We start from the raw sequence: 20,245 nt of genomic DNA, 5'->3' as shown, positions 1-20,245 counted from the left end.
CCGAGACGGTTGTCAACAAACTTACAGTAAAGCAAGAAACTATCTGAGCCTTTATTTTCAATCAATTCTATTAAATATATATATATATCAATTTAATATATTATAATATAATATATATAAGATAATATTATCTATATATATATTTTTTCCTATATTTTTTTTTTTTTTTAAAGCAATGATCATCCCTTAGGAACCTATGGGTTTTCAACAACAAACAAGGGCAACCCAGTATTTTCAACTTTTTTTGTATTCTGGATGATTTGTTAGAGGCTCTTTATATGAACGTCACAGCTTCGCAAACATTGACAGGACACAGATCGACCATTGCGAAGGCGGGAGAGAAAGGTTGGTAGGATTTCATAGGCCTGTGTAAGAAAAATCCCTGTAAGAGGGCCAAGCAGGAAACACGAACAGGAAACAGGGATCAACGGTTGACAACTTCCTCCCCTCAAAGAAGCATTCTATGGTACTGCACCTGGGCTGTGACAGAACACCTGAGTATGTTTATGTAAGTTTTGCTACTGCTACATAGCTAATGTTAGCATTAGCAGCTGTTTACTTACCAGTCTGGAAGAAATGTTGTGAGTTCAGCATCAAACTTCATTCATTTCTATTCCTTTCAACAGCTGTCCCCAGAGGTGGATACAAACACCAATGTTAACTCTTGTCTCTATCACATCTTTTCTTCTACTGAAGTTAGCATGCTAACCAGCTAGCCCAGGCCCATCTCGTCGCTTTCTGATAGCGACTCACTGTAGCCTCCAATCTGCCGTGGAGATGTAGCTGCTCAGAGGACAGTTGTAGCATTAAAATAGAGAATGTAAGTGAACAGCAGCTGCTAGCAAAGACAACACGGTCAGTAACAATGTAATTCACTATCATTCACCACAGTATTCAGTATTCACCACTGCTAGTCCAGGCTGATGAGAGCCAATCAGGAGAGACTGTGGGTGTGACGTCACTGTTTCCAAAGGTCTCAGTTTCTGTCCGTGCAGATACAACACAAACTCAGAATTTTCAAAATAAAACACAACCCCAGAGTTTTCAAAATAAAATGGGGCCGACAGAGTTTCTGAAAGTCTCTGTTTTAGGAGATGGAAAACTCCGGAGTAAATGTAGGAAAAGAGACTAGTTTTAAAACTCAAACGTAGTAGTGTGGACGAAGCCCGAGTGTGGCCACACTTCTGTCACTTTTCATGTGAACAAATGAGGGCAGCACCATGAATACCTTCCAGGAAAGATTCATTGCTTCAACATTACTAAGACATAGATCAGGGAGGCAGTGGGCTGCAGCCAGGAGGAAGTGGAACAGGTAAAAATCTTAAGTCTGCAACCTTTTATTATTATTTAGGTACCTGTATTTACCAATTGTTCTTTTTTTCTGGTGCGTTAGTGATTTAATAGCATATGATCTGTACAGTGTCAGTGTGTGTGTGTGTGTGACAAAGTCTGATTTGAACATCTATAATCTAAGTGTTATCAGTGTGTCTCCCTCTCTGAGCGTATTTAGTGAAATGTAGTGAACCAGAGGTTCCAGCAAAGACACAAGGCTGCCATCACGCACATCACCTGTGATTTACACAAATAGGCTTCACTTCACTTCACTTCACCAAAATAACCTCTTTGATCAGCAGGATCACGTCAACAACACTTCCCACCAGAAAATCTCCCCATCGAGTTAAAGTTCAAGTCATGATTGAGTGTTGAGAGGCCCAGATCACAGCGAGTCTTATTTTATTCAACTATACCATACATGTGCTTGGACCCGGACCCAGACCCAGACCCAGGCAGAACCCACAGCTAGGAACTGAAAATGAGCTGATTCTCAAAACACTGCATGACACAAAGAATACATCACAAAGTAGATATTGATGTTAATGATGAAGTCAGAAACCCCCTGGGACTGACTTCATCAGTCCCAGGTGTCCTGGGACCAAGCTCAGGTTGAAAATCACTCCTCCACATGAAGCCACTGTGATACTGAAAAATAGTTCATAAAAAGATGGATATCAATCTGAAGCCTGCATGTCACGTACTGTACGTAGCTGGAGCCAGGACGCGGTTAGCCTGGCTTAGCGCAAAGACTAGCAGCAGGGAACAGACCTAGCCTGGATCTGTTCACAGAATGATTAGCATGTTGTAGCTCGTTAGTTTATTGTGCACACAAACACTAACCCGTTAACGTGAGTGCCAAAATGAAAAGCCAAGATGTTCCGCAGCCGCCACGCAGCCAGTGCGTTCCTGGCCTTATGCAAGATGTGCAAAAAGAAGCCGATAGAAGCCGCCATATATAATTGTTCATACACTATGTTGCCGGTGCACTGCGTTAGCAACACACATTACTTACATTTCTTGAGGTGTGTCTAAACTGCATTAATGTAACTGCTTTGTGTTCATTCCTAATGTAAACATTAATATTTCTAATAATGCACCAGGTTAAAGGAACAATTTACAGCATTCATATCCAAGCAGAACTGCTGTTGTTCATATTCATATCGAATCAAATCAAATCAAATTGGGAAATCAGTGTCATCACCCAGCCCTATTTATCTTGAGCTGAAGTTTGAAACTTTGTAGATTTATGTCCTGACTCTCTACAACCAGGGTAAAGTTAGCATGAGAGTAGACACCGTTATGACAATAGGACCCAGGTTGAAAAGTACGGTCATTTCCCTTGAACACACAGATATAGAATCGACATCCACCTTCTCATCTTATTTGCCAAAATGTTGAACTACTCCTTATAGAGGAGGAAGAGTGAAGTGACTTCACTGGCAGCTGCAGGCTGTGCAGCAAGCTTCACATGGCTGCACCATGTGAGATGTGTGATGCTACGGCAGAGGTTAGCGCTGCGCTACAAAGTTACTCATGTTCCGTCACGTGGAGTCTGATCACAGTGTTCTGATCTGCAGAGTTGATCAGTTTAATAATCAGCTTAAAAACAGAAAAACAGAGTTTCACATTCTATTTAGAAATTATTTCGTCTCATGTTCAGATTTTTTTCATTTTTGTGGGAAAGTTGGAAAAACCAGGTGGTCTGTTATTACACCAGCTGACTGGCAGAGATGACAGCCCTGTGACACCCGGAGCCTGTGTTCAAGTTAACCAACAACAGCTAAAACTACATTTAGATAAAGGAAAAGCAGTGGAAGGTCTTGACTTTGTGTTTTAATTCAGAGGCAACTACACGAGACTTTAGAATTAAAAAAAAACAAACCTTCCATGTTAACGTTCCTATGTTGAAAATGAACAAAGCTTTTCAGAGTCACATGGACCTTGGACACTCTGTTGATTCCATCGGCCGTTATTCCTCTAATGGTCATCCTGGGGTCAGTTTCTGCTCTGTCGAAGCGAGGACAGGAGGAGGGGCAGCAGGTTGAGAGCAGGTCGATGCTCCTGCACCCCCAGAGCCACCAGAGCCCCCGCCAGGAGGGAGGTTACTCCGGGAAGGACAGGGGGCTGAGCGGGCATCACCTGTAACACAGAGACAGAGGACAGTCAAACAGGAAGCTGAGAGTCTGTAAACCAAACACTGACTCTTCGGGCACAGAGTGCGCTGTGTATAACCATCATGTTAGCCTCTCCTGTGTAAGACAATATCAACTTACCCAGACTTTCTAATGTATAAACAGATTAACAAAATGATAAGACACATGAATCCTCCAGCGCCCAGTGCACTGTGTATAAAAGCCATATAAGGGGCTGCGCATTTAATTGAAATATACTGCACTGATGGCACAGCCATACGTGCTGTGTCTCCCAGCACAGTCTCAAGAGCATAGAGGAGATACCAGGAGACCGGCCATTACATGAGGAGAGCTGGACAGGGCTGTAGAAGGGTATCAACCCAGCAGCAGGACCAGTACCTGCTCCCTTGTGAGGAGGAACAGGAGCACTGCCAGAACCCTACAACATGACCTCCAGCAGGCTACTGGTGTGCATGTTTCTGACCACACTGTCAGAAACAGACACATGTGGCATGATGCCCCACATCCTCTAGTGGGAGCTGTGCTCACAGCCCAACACCCTGCAGTTCGACTGGCATTAGCCAGAGAACACCAGAATTGGCAGGTCTGCCACTGGCACCCCATTCTCTTCACAGATGAGAGCAGGTTCACACTGAGCACATGTGACAGGCGTGAAAGAGTCTGGAGACGCCGTGGTGAATGTTATGCTGCCTGTAACATCATCCAGCATGAGCAGTTTGGCGGTGGGTCAGTGATGGTCTGGGGAGACATATCCTTGGAGGGTCGCACAGACCTCCATGTCACAGCCAACGGTACCCTGACTGCTGTTAGGTACTGGGATGAAATCCTCAGAGCGATTGTCAGACCTGACGCTGGTGCAGTGGGCCCTGGGTTCCTCCTTGTGCAGGACAACGCCCGGCCTCATGTGTCCAGAGTGTGTGGGCAGTTCCTGGATGATGAAGGCATTGATGCCACAGACTGTCCAGGAGCTCAGTGATGTCCTGATCCAGGTCTGGGAGGAGATCCCCCAGGACACCACCCACCGACTCATCAGGAGCACGCCCACACGTTGTCAGGAGTGTATACAGGCATGTGGGGGTCTTACACACTACTGAGTCACATTATGAGATGCTGTGAAGAAATTCTGTGATTTCAATTTGTTACTTTGATTTTCGTCATTTTGTTCTCTATTCAATGAACATCTATAGAATGAACATCAGTAAAGATTTTCAACTTGAATAATTCCCTCATCAAGATCCGATGTGTGATTTAATAGTTTTTTTGAGCAGTGTATAATGGAAATCACAATATGGCCAAGTGCAATATCCAAATTGCAGGAGCTGCTATTTTTTTGACAAAGGTAAAATGTTTCCCGACATTGTTTTGCATTGTTAGCACCATAAGCGTTGTGCTTGGTGCTACAGAGACGGCCCGACCTACACATTTTTTCGGTGAAAATGAAATGGAAAAAAATGACCATACCAACTGAAATTGCGATAGCTGCAAAAATAATAACAATAATAATTTAGCATATTTTGCAGCCCTACGCCATGTGAGCCTCTCCCATGTAGAAAAATATCAAACAACTTATTAAAACAAGTAGCAAATCGTAGTCAGACTGTAATTTATAAACAGATTAACAAAACGAAAACACACAGGAATCCTCCTCTGCCGCGGTCAGCTGTTTAATAAATACTGAATACATACAAGTTAAAATGAACAAGACTGGGTCTACACCTATAGTATATACCGCGTTCCAAATTACTATGCAAATTGGATTTAAGTGTCATAAACATTTAATTTCTTGTCTTTCAATTAAACTCATGGATGGTATTGTGTCTCAGGGCTCTTTGGATCATTGAAATCAATCTCAGACATCTGTGATAATTAGTTTGCCAGGTGAGCCCAATCAAAGGAAAACTACTTAAGAAGGACGTTCCACATTATTAAGCAGGCCACAGGTTTCAAGCAATATGGGAAAGAAAAAGGATCTCTGCTGCCGAAGCGTCCAATAGTGCAATACCTTGTAGAAGGTATGAAAACATTAGATATATCACGAAAACTTAAGTGTGATCATCGTACTGTAAAGAGATTTGTGGCTGATTCAGAGCACAGACGGGTTCGTGCAGATAAATGCACAATGAGGAAGGTTTCTGCCAGACAAATTCATCGGATTAGGAGAGCAGCTGCTAAAATGCCATTACAAAGCAGCAAACAGGTATTTGAAGCCACTGGTGCCTCTGGAGTCCCGCGAACCTCAAGGTGTAGGATCCTCCAGAGTTGTGCTTAAACCTGCTATTCGGCCACCCCCAAACAACACTCACAAGCAGAAACGGTTGCAGTGGGCTCAGAAATACATGAAGACAAATTTTCAAACAGTCTTGTTTACTGATGAGTGCCGTGCAACCCTGGATGGTCCAGGTGGATGGTTGGTGGATGGCCACCATGTTCCAACAAGGCTGCATAACATTTCAGCCAGCGACAGTGACGAAGGTCAGATGACTGATGACTTCAACATTCACTTCATCTTCATTCCATCAGTTTTAAAGAACAACAAGAGTAAAGCTTAACTCCTTTTCCATCCTGCTACTGGGGATTTCTCGTTCTCTCTTTCAGAAACACTCAAAGAAAAAAGAAAAAATCCACTGCAGTCACTTGTTCATGTCAGCAGGTACTTCATGGGAGTAAGCTGCTTACCTTTTCAACTTTATGACAATGAATGAGTCCATCTTGCCCGATGTAAAAAGTAGAGAATGCATCATATGACCTACAACAGATGACATTTGGATAAGTAAGATTGTAAAGACTTAAACACCTGAAGTCAAACATTCTGTATGATGCATATTTTATTTAAGCAAAGGCTTTGAAAATAGTGAATTACAGACAGACTAAACCTAGTAAGAGTTGGTGACAGCACCACCTTCGGTCTCTTGTTCTGTGCGTTACCTGTAAAGGTGAGTCTTGTCTTTGCGATAGAAGCGCAGCAGCAGAGAGTGGACGGGAAGGCCTCTAATCCTCCAGCGAGCCTTAATGGTCCCGTCCTCCATGTGCTTGGTGAGCTTCAGCACCTCCAGCCGAGCCTCGGCGTAGTAACAAAGACACAGCAGGCGCCACAGGGAGAGGGTGAGCTGGTACAGCACACGGCCTCTACACCAACACACACAGCGACAGTCACAACCAGAGAAACCTGGATACAGTATGTAGTCAGAGGAGAGCAGTGTCTGTAATGATGCGTCACCATTAGCTCAAATTGAACAAACAGATTCACCTGGTCTTGGTATTCAAGAGGCCATTGATGAATTCCATATCGCTCGAGTACATGGTGTAATCGTGGTTCTTTATAAAGAAACTGGGAAGCTGTAAAAACAAACAAATGAGTTCACTCAGTGTGTAGTAAGTACAACAACAGTCGAGAGCAATCTGGCACAAGAGCTCGACAATACATTCTATCTTTATGAAGCTGGCATTCAGCTGTTAAAGCAGACCAGCAGCAGCGTCACAGCGAGAGCGCCACTCATGCCTACGTTTCACAGTACATGTGTTATAGATGTAATAGATGTTTTATAGTCAGTTTGAAACACTGGAAGGATGAAATATATAAAGAGCTGAATCAAAAACCGGCTTCCGTTCCAGAAATAAGAAACCTTCTTCAAAATCCCACTGACATTTGTAGCTACCGTAAAAAATGAAGATCCAGCCTTGGAACAGTGCCAGTCTAATATTGTCGTTATATCACTGCCATTTTGGTTCATGCATCTGCTCAACACTCAAAAGAGCTGGGTAAACTGGATGTTGGATCAGAGGGTGTGAGGAGTGATATATTCTCAGCCAGTCACATCACTGGGGTCATAGCTCTGAGACAGCTCAGCCAATCACAGAGGAGCATGACGGCAACAGCTCAGCAAGAAAAAAGAGAAAAATACTTCACAACACTTTAGTTAAAAAGTTGGTCAGGATCCAATGATGCACAGATTTAATGACCCTTATTAACCCAACACAGTGAAATTTCACATGGTTCATTAATATTCACAACGAAACATAACCACTGCAACTTTGGCATTACTCTGTTATTGTTGCATATTTGCTACAACTATTTATTTTGTTCTTACCGATTCTTGAAATCAGCAGATTTCAGTGCAGTGACTTTGCTCCTAACAAGTAGCTTTATTATAAGACCTAATTTCAACCAAAATCCCAACAACTTGCTTTGTGCTGCCTCATCAACAAGCTTCCTACCTGTCCCTGGTCGGGTAAAAATATATACTTACATTCATTCATTGTAAAAATGAAAATAAAAGACATTTATAGACATTTGAATTAAATTGTATCATCATCAATGTATGAATTCTTCAGATATGGCCAAAGACATGTTTTGTGAGGTCGCAGTGACCTTGACCTTTCACAAGCAAAATCTTATTAGTTCATCCTTGAGTCCATGACAAATTTGAATAAGTTCCCTGAAGGTGTTACCGAGGTATCGCCATCAGCAGAATGGGACGGAGGCATAAACACATGTGTTACTTACACGTTTCATGTTACTGGATGTTTGGGTTTAGAAGTCCTCACTTCCCCACCTCACCACTTCAGACCAGCAGTGACAGCCAGTGACGCTGCAACTTTAATTCATGCAGTGTGTCTACATAGAAAGAGCTGCAGCTGTGTTTTACACCAGTCCATCTCACACACGTCTGAAAGAACACACACGCTTCTGTTGAAATCAATACAGCTCTCACCAGAGGCCACGGAACACCTCGCTCACTTGTGCTATTTGCTCACAATAAAGTCCTGAAGCGTGTTTTTATACTTCACATCTATTTACTCATGTTTTACATGCGACACTGCAGTGATCGTATGTTGGTGCTGAGCACTGCCAAAACACTGATGACCTACAACTCCATACTGTGCCTGAACGCACTCTGTGTGAGAGACAGAGCACTGACGCTGATGCTGCTGCTAACACTATGCCTCCTGTGTAGATCATGTTATCAGACACAGTGTGTATTCTTACCTCTATCCTCAGTCTTTCATACATGGTGGCCAGTTTCTCCTCTCCTTCACTGTCTCCTTCAGTATGCCCCTCCTCTGTAAGGCTACACAGAGTGGTAGGATGCAGAAGAGGCAGCTCCACAGGCTTGTTGTCAAGTCCAATATCCTGCTTCGATTTCAGCCCACTGCCAGGTACCGGCTCTGTGCCCGGGCAATGAAAACAATAAAACTGAGAGCCGTACATGAACGGTGCAGGACACTTCTCCGCTTCAAACAGGCTTCTGAAACAGCCATGTTCTCTCTCTACAGCATCAACACCGTTTCTCCTGAAGCTGTCCATGCTGATGTCATCCTCCCTGCTGCCATCCACCGTGGTTAGGGAAAAGGAGAACTCAGAGGACTTGTGAGCTCCCAGAGCGAGGAGCTCTCCTAGTTTATTGTGACCAAACAGAGGGATCTCCAGCAGGGTGTGGAGGCCGTCCGACTCGCCCGGTCGCACAAGCACACACACACTGAGAGCCTCCTCCCAGTCCTCTTCGTAGTAACCCCCTCTCTGAGGCTGGCTGGCATTGTGGAACGGGTGGGACAGCACCGGCTGCTTAATGTTCTGATACCTCAGGCTGTTGGGGGGCGCCAGGGCCCATGATGCACTGGTCAGGGGCCGTGTCTGACGGATCCACAACCAGTCGAAGGCCTGAAAGGGCAATAAGGGCTTGTATGTTAAAAATCATTTATAAACAACATTTGCTCAGATACTTTGTTGATGCTGACATTTCACTACAATGGCAGTCTGTGCATCCTGTACAGAGATAGGTCCAGGACATGGTTAGGCTAGCTTAGCACAAAGACTGGAAGAAAGGGGAAACTGCTAGCCTTTAAATTAAAATACAAACAACTATAAAGCTGTGTGAATTATACTGTAAGTTGTATCTTATCCAGGGCTCCAGACTAACTTTTCCACTGGTAGCACTGGTGCTACTAACTGTCTCAGCTGGTATTAATTATCATGGTATGGTATTAATCAGTAAACTTGCATGTTGATGAATAGTTGAGCAATTATTCTAATCTAACTGCTGAAAAGAAGAAGGGAGGGGATCAGAGTTTTTGGTGATGCATTGGTCCCTGCAGGTTTTGAGTTTCTTACTGTCGTACAACTTTAACCTTTTCAACCTGAACTGTGTTGACCCGCAACCACAGCCATAGCGCTTTAAAGTGGTCCTTTTTCTTCTTCACTGGCTCAGTCGGTCTCCCTCTGCCTGCACTCTCATCATCCGTGGTTTTGCAAATGTGCACTGATGATGAAAGTGCAGGTAGAGAAAGACCGACTGAACCAGTGAAGAAGAAATAAAAGTATGCCAGAGGGTCAAGCGCACAAATATGGTCAAACCTTCACCAATTCAAATGTGAAATGAAAGAGGGGATCAAGCAGATTACCTGGCTGAGAGTCCAGCTCTGTTTTGTGATGGGTTGCCTTCTGCCATGGCTGCGGACACAACCCACCCAGAAGGCGATGCCCCCTCTGCTCACAGCCATTCACCACAGGGGCCGAGGCAACCCCAGTCACAAGCTAGGCATCACCCGCAACACACAGGACGCCGCAAAGACACACACACACCGTGTTCTTAGGACCTTATGACTGTGGACGACTCCCAACTACAGCAGCAGGTTTTCCACCTCCACAAACCTAAGACCACAGAGAGGAGAGGGCAGAGCTAGTGACAGTGAGACCCCCAGAGTTTCCACCAGGACACTGGCCATTTATGCTGCTTTACTTTGACTTACATGAAAGTAAACGGAATATCTTTTGGAATTTGAAAAGTTGGTCAGTCAAAACAAGCATTCTGAACATATCACTTTAGGGTCTGAGAAATTGTATTTTAATAGATAATGAAAATAATCCATAGTTACAGCCCTAATTGGGACAGAAGATAAAATGATGATGACACTATGATAACTTTTCAAAGCTGTAATATTTGGTCACATACTGTAATTAATTGCTGCACAGTGTTTGTAAACTCATTGCTCTTGAACTTTCCTGGATTGTATTTCATTGTCTCACCAGTAGTTGACGCAACAATCAATGCAGCTCTTTGTGTTTTTTGTATTTTTTTTTTATTGCAAGACCTGGTTTGCTGTGGGCTGTGAAACCAAGAGAAACAAGAGCTGACAGATCCAAAAAAGCTGTGTGGAGCTGAGGGGATCTGCAGAGTGGGTGATAATTCTCTGTGGTTGGTCACTATGAGCAACATCTTTCACACTATAAATAGTCATTTGATCCATTGTTGATGTACAATAATTATGTGCAGCTTTAAAGACAGGAACAATATCATTTTGGCAGATACTTAATGTTGAAGTATCAGTATAGGAAATAAAAAGGTCAAGCAAATTCTAGTTGAAAGCATTGATGGGTTTTTCTCCGACTTGGGTCCACTGAGGTTTTCTGAGCCAATGCCAGGAGCACATGACCTGCAGCAGACCACAAGTTTATAATCAGAGACTGCATGGTGACAGAGGCTGACTTTACCAGACATGAGCATACTACAAAGTAAATGTTTCACCAGACTGCAATCTTACAACTTGTGCACAAGTGAAAAGGAGCTGTATCTTCAGTATAAACCTACTTAGTGAAGAAAATTGCGCGAAGACCTCACTTGGTCATTTGTGAGCTGTGGTTTCTGACATTTTAAAAACAATTATGAACAGTTCACTTAATATAAAGTTTATAGTGATCAATACAGAATAGCGTTAGTCGCAGCCCTAATCCAACGTACTACAAATACATCAGATATCATTACCAAATATCCTCAGCTAATGAGCTAGTGCTGGTCATTTGTAGGCATTACAACACTTTCGGGTTATTTCAGTAAGAATCAAGAATCCCCATTTGGCGACAGAACAGAGACAACACTTTACTGTTGTAGTTTTAAATAAACTGCTCTAACAAGGAGAGATTAGCGCCACTATTTTTCACTATAGCCTCATCCTTTATGTAATGTCATTCAGTGATTAGAGTTGCATTTTAAGTGGCTATTGATCACTATTCAGTTACATTTTTGAGGAGGCAATTTTCTCCACAAATAGCCAGGACATAGGGTCGACATATCGTCCCTTAAACGTTGACACCACCTTCCATGCTGTTAAGCTAGCGCTGGCTGCCCACCGTGACAGCCAATGATAACTGCTAGCTTGCTAGGCTAACTCTCTACCAGCTATAGTGAGCTAGCCACCGGCTTGGCAAATGTCCCCTGTAAGGTTACCTTTTACAGAGGAAAACCCGCTGAAGTCCGGCTAGATGCAGTGCTCCTCCAGGAGAGGTTTTGTATGGCAATCACGGGTAGGTTAAAGCTAGTAACAAGCTAGTTAGCATTACTTAGCTAACTCACACAAATGTCATTCCAGCCCTGTATGTCCTTGCCGGGCCAAACACAACTCACGCAGCCAATGGTAATGCAGCCAATGGTAATGCTGCTTTCACTGCCGTTGGAAACAGTGCTACTGCCCCGACTACCACGAACTTCTTCTTTTTGTAATGGTGGGTGGCAACCAACGTTAAGGCGTATTACCGCCACCTACTGGAGTGTGGATCGGAGTTACTTTAAAATGAAAAAATAAATTATATTTATTAATCCAGTTTATCTCTCTCTCCCTCTCTCTCTCTCTCTCTCTCTCTCTCTCTCTCATTATTTAGTTATTATATAACTTACCTGTTTACATTTTATTAACTCTTAAAGTTATGCATAATTGAGGGAATGGCCTCTTTGAGTGACAGGTGGGTGAGCTAGAGACCAAAACTGTTTTGGTAACACATGTTTATTTCTGCTACCAGGTGAACCACCACTGGAAACACTAATTACTATTTGCAGCTCATGTGTTGTTAAGTTGATGAAGATGTTTTCTGAATTTGTTTGCATGTATGTGCATGTGTTTCCTAAACTGCAGTGCATTGAGCTCTCAGGGCCACCATACTTTTTTCTTAGGGAGGTTCTTATTCCTATCGTAAATGATAAGGAAATGAGCTTCAGTGCTTCCTATCTTATCTCCTTCAACATAGTACAATTCCTTTCGGCAGCAACCTTTGTCACATATTTGTAGTTTAACCCCAGAGCATCTATTTTATGTTTGTGACACAATCTAAAACTTCTGGAAATCCTTGTCTGATTGACTGAGCTAAATATATATTTCTTCTCTTTCAAATCAGTGAGGATTCATCATGAAAAACAAGCATATTGATTTTATAGTTAACAATATCACCATCATAACATAATACTACATGAATATTGTTTTCAATAACCCCATCCTCCCATCGTGTAATGTGCTAAAGTTTAGTCTAGTTTATTAAAAACAATCCTAGTGTAAGTGCAGTCAGATTCTTATTGAACTCCCCTTCACATCTTTCTTTCCACTCATGACGTTTTGCACAGAGGTCGATGAGAAGCAGTTAGAGAGGAGATTATTTAGACTTTTCCACCACAGCCATTGGTGGCCAGTCATGTGATTTCCTGTAAATGCAGCAAGGGTTGGGGTTGGGGGGACTCAAACTGAAGGTGTTCAGTCAGATCAGAGTTCAGACTCCATTTTACCTGGACAGAGCAGGAAGAGGGAACTTGAAGGGTGAGGCAGGTAAGTGTTAACACAACATTATTATTATTTTACTGTCAAAGTGTCTGAGTCAGTTTCTCCCTGTGAACTGTGGAGGGAAGAAGAGTCTTAGTGAACTTCTGTCCACACTAAGACACTGAGAGAAAAGAGGGAACAACATGAGGTGTGGTACTTCCTGTTCTCTCAGTCAGAATCAACAGTTTGACTCAACGTTGTGATGAGCTGAATAATACACATGAAAACTGACCAGGTGGAGTTTATTATACTGTATACTCTGTATACTCTGTGTGTGTGTGTGTGTGTGTGTGTGTGTGTGTGTGTGTGTGTGTGTGTGTGTGTGTGTGTGTGTGTGTGTGTGTGTCAGACTGACTGAGGTCCTGAAGATGAGTGATTGGGTGGAGGACGAGGAGGACAGAGCAGAGTCTCCAGGATCCTCCTGTCTGTCTGTGAAGAATGACCAGTCCAAAGATCTTGATCCTCCAGAACTCAGTACTGAACCTGGAGCCTCAGACACGCAGTAAGAGACTTGCTACAGACCTGTGAACCTCCAAACTGTCACTGTAACACTTCCTCCGTAGTGTCACAGAAAACAGCTGACATATCAGTGTATTAATACTGACTGCTGATGTCGCTTGTGTCTTGTGAAATGATCCCAGCAAAACAAATTTAGACTTTTTTCTTGTGCGTATTTTTCCTGCAGCTGATGAACATGACAGAGATTTAAAGATGTCACTAATTACATTTGATTTAGTTTATGTGCAAATGTTGCGTATCCTTTTTTCACCATGGTCAGTTTACATTCAGCAGGTTACTGTCACTGGAAGGATGGGGATGGAACTCAACATTTATAATAATAATAAACAAATACATTAACTAAACACAAAATTTACAGTTTCTAACCCTAGCCCTAATACACAAATGAGGAAACAGTCTGTTAATTCTTAATAATAATAATAATTTAGTAAAAGACAAATAAAAAGTTCCCTGGAGGATGCTGAGTCAGGAGTGGTTCCCTAAATGGCAGTATTGTCACATGGTAGATATTTACCTCAGGACTGGTTAAACACATCTCAGCTCAGTACTACCATTTTCTATTACTACTACTACTATGTAGTAGTAGTACTACTTACTATGATGTGTTATGTAAAACTGTAATAATAACCTCTGTTATGTTATATATGGTGACGGTGAGGTGACCGGCACATGCTGGGAGGGGCTCCAATCCCCCCATTAGCTTGAATAGAGCTGGCTCATCATGTTGTATTGTTGCTTAACAAATGATTTTTCCCATGTTAGCCACTTGTCTGTCTTCATTCTGCTCATTCTGCTGTTGATTACAGCTCATCTGTATCAAGTAGGCTTATTATCCCCGACAGGCTGAAGCAAGCTGCAATTGCGTGACCGCCATCATCAGCGATATTTACTGCCATCAGACACTTGTATGACCATCGCATACTTACATGAGCATGATACCAATGGCAGTGCTGTCGTGGTAAGAGTGGGGTTTTAAAGCAGCATAGAGAGATTCAGATGTTTTTGATTAAGGCAAATCTTTTTTCTTTTTTTTTTTTGTGCAGGGCATAATGTCGTTAGCATGCGTTCTACACCTGATTATTTTTCTGTGATGTGCAAAGATGCAACAGAAAGATCTGTAGCAATAGTTCTAGTTCTTCAAAATAACAGCACAGAGCTGGAGTCAGTATGTGGTTAGCCTAGCTTAGCATAAATACTGCAAGCAGGTGTAAACAGCTAGCCGGGCTCTGTTCAAAATCTACCAAGATCCTAATTAAATGCACAGTCTGTACACACCTCTATATGTAGAGAGATATAGCTGCAGCAGCACCAACGCAGCAGAGAGGCAGCCGATCTTACATCACATGTTCATAAAAGAGAAAAATGTTTATCCTTAGCCTGACTTTAATCTTTGGAAATTATAGCTAGTACTTTTTTTTTTTATTCTAGTCATTTGATGTGTACATTTCACCCTGTTTAATATCAGTCAGGTTTTCATTCAGTTCGTCACTCTCTACTTGTTTTCCTCTACTTTCTCTCTCTCCTCCTCCTGTGTCCTCCCTCAGGCTGGCTCATGTTTCTGAAGGCCCGCCCTCTTGAGGTTGGCAACTAATCAGAACAGAGATGTCAACCTGTGACTGTGACATGTTAGTGATAAAGAAATGTCTTCACAGAGAGAAGAGAAGTGGTGTGTCCATGGAGGAGCAGCTGTCCTGCTGTGCTCTGTGTCAGGGGGTCCTGAAGGATCCAGTCTCTACCAGCTGTGGACACTGGTTCTGCAGACCGTGCTTCACCTCGTACTGGGACCAGTCTGGTTCTGCAGGAGACTCCTCCTGTCCCCAGTGTCGACAAAGACGCCGAACGAGACCTGGACTGCAGACAGCCAGTCAGACCAGCACTGAACAAAGTGAGACTGATCATCTGTCTGCTGATGTCATCATTTCTGAGACCAGGACCTGTTGTTTTATACAGTCATTTGTTCTGTCACACAACATTGACATTTAAGATGATTATAAATACCACAACATTAAAAAAGTCTTTTCTTTGTTGTCTTTAGTTTTTCTGGAGCTGATGAAATTCATTCATCAGATTCTCAGATTCTCTTTCTTCAGTCTGACGTTGTCTCTTCTCTTTCAGCAGATGGTGGTCTGCAGGAGGTTTTAGATCAACATAAGATCAGTGTGAGGAGCAGATGTGAGCGTGTGACTGAAGGAACTGATGGAAGAGGAAGTGGAACCCTCCTCAACAGGATCTACACTGAGCTCTACATCACAGAGGGACAGAGTGAAGAGGTTAATACCCAACATGAGGTGAGGCAGCTGGAGACAACTTCCAAGATGGAGACCCTCCATGACGCTCCAATCAGGTGCCACGACATCTTTAAGGCCTTACCTGACCAACAGAGACACGACATCTCTGAAGCCTTACATGACCGACAGAGACCCATCAGAGTGGTTATGACTAACGGCGTCGCTGGGATTGGAAAAACCTTCTCAGTACAGAAGTTCTCTCTGGACTGGGCAGAGGGCTTGGAGAACCAAGATGTCAGTCTGCTGGTTCTGCTCTCGTTCAGGGAGCTGAACCTGATCAGAGATCAGCAGTACAGTCTTCTCAGGCTGCTCCATGTTTTCCATCCAACATTACAGAAGGTCACAGCAGAGCAGCTCGCTGTCTGTAAAGTTCTGTTCATCTTTGACGGCCTGGATGAAAGCAGACTGTCACTGGATTTCAACAACAGGGAGATTGTGTCTGATGTCACACAAAAGTCATCAGTCAATGTTCTGCTGACAAACCTCATCAGGGGGAATCTGCTTCCCTCAGCTCTCGTCTGGATAACTTCCAGACCTGCAGCGGCCAATCAGATCCCTCCCAGATGTGTTGACAGGGTTACAGAAGTACGAGGCTTCACTGACGCTCAGAAAGAGGAGTACTTCAGGAGGAGATCCAGTGATGAAGATCTGTCCAGCAGAATCATCTCACACGTCAAGACGTCCAGGAGCCTCCGCATCATGTGTCAAGTCCCAGTCTTCTGCTGGATCACTGCTACAGTTCTGGAGCACATGTTGACCACAGACCAGACAGGAGAGCTGCCCCAGACCCTGACTGACCTGTTCTCACACTTCCTGCTGGTTCAGACAAAGAGGAAGAAGCACAAGTATGATAAAGGACATGAGACGAGTCCACAGGAGCTGATGGAGGCTGACAGGGAAGTTCTTCTGAAGCTGGGGAGGCTGGCGTTTGAACAGCTGGAGAAAGGAAACATCATGTTCTACCAAGAAGACCTGGAGCAGTGTGGTCTTGATGTCACAGAGACCTCTGTGTACTCAGGACTTTGTACTGAGCTCTTCAAAAGAGAGTGTGTGATCTTCCAGAAACCAGTCTACTGCTTTGTTCATCTGAGCGTTCAGGAGTTTCTGGCTGCAGTCTACATGTTCTACTGTTATACCAACAGGAAGACAGAAGTCCTGAAGAACTTCTTGGGAGAAGACTCTGATTATTACAACAGTTACACCAACACGAACACAGGGGTCCTGAAGAACTTCCTGACAGAAGACTACAAATACAGGGACTTAACTCCAAAGTCTTTTTTAAAGTTTTCTGAAATGTTTGGAAATGATCATCCATCTCTGGATGTCTTCCTGATGGCAGCCATAGAGAAATCCCTCAAAAGTGAAAATGGTCACCTGGACCTGTTTGTTCGCTTCCTTCACGGCCTCTCTCTGAAGTCCAACCAGAGACTCTTGGGAGGTCTGCTCGGTCAGACAGAGAACAGTCCAGAAATCATCCAGAGAGCCATCAACAACCTGAAGGATATGAACAGTGACAAAATCTCTCCTGACAGAAGCATCAACATCTTCCACTGTTTGACGGAGATGAACGACCACTCAGTTCATCAGGAGATCCAAGAGTTCATGAATTCAGAGAACAGATCAGAGGAGAGACTCTCTGAGATCCACTGCTCAGCTCTGGCCTACATGATGCAGATGTCAGAGGAGGTTCTGGATGAGTTGGACCTGGAGAAGTTCAACACATCAAAGGAGGGACGACGGAGACTGATCCCAGCTGTGAGGAACTGCAGAAAGGCTCGGTGAGTCCAGACATGATCATTAAAATTATTGATCAGTGAATTAGATTAGTAGTTTAGTCAAATTCAGTTTTCATTTATTCTCATTATTCTTAGTTTTACATTGAAAAAATTACATGTCAACTTTGAAAATGCGTCAATATCAGTATTTTAAGACAAAGAATAATTTCCCATACTTTGATTTATTTGTGGCCGCCAGTCACTATTAACCACCATATATTTATTTTCTATTCATCATTAATGCTCACACTGCTCTTTTGTCCTCCTCTCTCTGGAAGAGGCAGGGCTGCACTCAGCGCACACACACACACACACACACACACACACACACACACACACACAAACACATCTTCACACATCACTATTATCACATCAAATACACACACACAGTGAACTGCAGAGCAGAGAGGCTGTGCTGGACACAGAATCAGGTGAAATATAGATAACTGAACATTACTGAACTTTACTGTAATTTCAATAAAAGGTAAAAAGCACTTCAGCAAACCACCTGTTTAACAAGCATCTAAAAAATTACATATTCATCTATTTTCTTCGCTGTCTCCTGGTTTCTTTACACAACAACATTGCGATGGTTAAGGTTATAGTACATTGTTATGAAAAGCTAAAAGGAAAGCTTTCTGTATGTAAGTCTAATTAATTTTTTAGTTCAACACGAATCATAAAATAAGGCAGATTGACTGAGCAACTGGCTGAGACAAACCAGAACAATCAATTCTAGTCCTGTTCTGAATTTTTTTAATTAATATGAGACAAAAACAGTCTGCTCAAATTAAAGGTGCTAATGTACATTGAAATGAGTGTGTAAGTTTAGCTGAACAGCAGCCACTGTGGTAACATCAAACATTTATGGGATAATGGTTCGTGATAAAACATAGTGTAACCGCTGCACAAGTCATAACATTTGTAAAGTGACTCAACTGGTCAAATCAGACCAAGAGTTTAGATGTAAACCCTGAGTATACTGAACTGATCAAGGCTGAGCTTTATTGATTATTAAACTTTTCATTTTGAAGAGTGAATTTATGTTGTTTCAGTGTCATGGTGGAGCATCAAAGTCTTTCCATATATTATGTTAAATGAGACAGAAATGCACAGGTGTTTTTTCTCTTGTTGCTGTAGAGGAGTCGTGGGAGGATTCATTTAGGAGTAGGTGATATCTTGAATATACCCAATGTATCGCGGCTTGTTCCATGTGGGATGTATAAAATGACAATATGCGACAATCGAGTATAAATTGTCACATAATTGTTTTAAGACGCCGCATAAAGATCTGTTACAACCTCACTCTGACCGTCCCTAAAGTCTAAATAGAATGATGACCTTCGTACCGCCTATTTTTGAGACCATAGGTAAACAAAGTCATGCCCATGACCTGGAAGCAGAACTTCCCGCTCCATAAATTGGTGAGTATTGTGCCTCTATCACTATTTACAGTTGGTGGGGTTAATCTGGGCTTGCTAAGTATGTTTGCGTTCTCTTTGTATGGGCTTGATTTTTTTTCTTCTTACAGCTGTTCGTAGTCAGTGGGGTTGTATTGTAGCATCATCCTGTTTTGCCAGGGCCATTATGGTGTCACATTGCTGCCGATTTTGTCAGTCAGTGATGGATCCTCGTGATGGGCATCGGGAATGCCTCTCGTGCTTGGGGATTTCTCATCTAAGGGAAGATGTAGATGTGGATAATCCTTGCAGTGCAACTTGCAACCTGTCTAGAGAGGAGTGACTTTGCTGTGCTACCAGAGTTCACAGCTCTGCGCCTGATCATGCTAGGGAGAGGGAAAACTGTGCAGACAGGCATAGTCGTAAGCGCTCTGGCAAGGGGGGGGCGCCGTCACAATTCCCCTCATAGATCAAGCCATGAGGAGGTTTCTGAGTCTGCTATGCACCCAGCTCCTGCTCAGCCAGCAGAGGGGGACAGTTCAGATGCACTGAAAATTCTGACTGCTCTTCAGAGTTTAGCTCAAAGGATGGACAAACTTGAGGCTCACCATTCATCCTCATCTTTATCCCTGCCTCCGGGCCAGGAAGGCATGCCCCCACCGGGCCTCAGTGCTATACTTTGGAGGACACCACAGGGGATGCTGATGTGCTGTCTCTTTTCGCTCCTCACTCTCTAGTGGATAGCGTGCATCAGCCAGAAGGGGAAAGCTACTGGGGGATCCCCATTCAGACATGGTGGAGGCAGATGAGGAATTGCCAAAGTGGGGAATTTCCCATCAACACGCTCATTGCCAGAGTACTAAGTATGGCAAAAATTGTTGGATTGCAGCCTCCCATGCCTGATCCTGGGGTCAAGGGCTGTCCATTGATTGTCCCTCCCAACTTTCATGGGCCAGTTGGGTAGGAGTTGTGTCAGACCCTAGAACAGGTGGTTTAGGACACATTGACAGTGCTGGCTCATGTCCAGTCCCTGGGGTTCACGGTGAACTGAAAGAAAAGCAATTTACAGCCTCGACAAAAGGTGAGCTTTCTTGGTCTCCACTTCAATTCTGTTACAATGAATGCACGTCTCACTCCCCAGAGACCCTGCCTTGATTCCTGGGGTCAAAGGGCCTGGTCCATTGATTGTCCCTCCC

General features: G+C 43.3%; 2 protein-coding genes across 3 annotated transcripts in view; one reads left to right on the top strand and one right to left on the bottom strand.

Moving 5' to 3' along the window:
* Positions 1–777: 777 nt before the first annotated feature.
* On the bottom strand, positions 778–11,935 carry cunh6orf136 (chromosome unknown C6orf136 homolog). 2 transcript variants are annotated; one of them, XM_022744110.1, is made up of 7 exons: positions 11,711–11,935; positions 9,888–10,137; positions 8,476–9,147; positions 6,736–6,824; positions 6,414–6,614; positions 6,165–6,234; positions 778–3,474 (listed from the first exon to the last, which is right to left on the bottom strand). In XM_022744110.1, exons 2-7 carry the CDS (start codon positions 9,984–9,986, stop codon positions 3,331–3,333), a joined length of 1,275 nt encoding a protein of 424 aa, XP_022599831.1. In that variant the 5' UTR covers positions 9,987–10,137; positions 11,711–11,935; the 3' UTR covers positions 778–3,330. The 2 variants fall into 2 exon arrangements, with proteins under 2 accessions (XP_022599831.1, XP_022599832.1); XM_022744111.1 differs by having other exon boundaries at positions 11,837–11,935.
* Positions 11,936–13,011: 1,076 nt separating this feature from the next.
* Positions 13,012–20,245, top strand: part of LOC111220907 (NACHT, LRR and PYD domains-containing protein 12-like) — a 42,396-nt gene continuing 35,162 nt past the window's right edge. Inside the window, exons 1-4 of the mRNA XM_022744179.1 lie at positions 13,012–13,073; positions 13,417–13,569; positions 15,239–15,471; positions 15,702–17,652. Of these exons, the coding sequence (XP_022599900.1) occupies positions 13,436–13,569; positions 15,239–15,471; positions 15,702–17,652 (2,318 nt within the window). The 5' untranslated portion in view covers positions 13,012–13,073; positions 13,417–13,435. The remainder of the gene's footprint in view (positions 13,074–13,416; positions 13,570–15,238; positions 15,472–15,701; positions 17,653–20,245) is intronic.

This window comes from Seriola dumerili, unplaced genomic scaffold, assembly GCF_002260705.1.
Source record: "Seriola dumerili isolate Sdu_G_001 unplaced genomic scaffold, Sdu_1.0 BDQW01000078.1, whole genome shotgun sequence".
NCBI classification, from domain to species: domain Eukaryota; kingdom Metazoa; phylum Chordata; class Actinopteri; order Carangiformes; family Carangidae; genus Seriola; species Seriola dumerili.
Note: the sequence above shows the minus strand (reverse complement) of the source record. Positions and strands in the feature narration are given on the sequence as shown.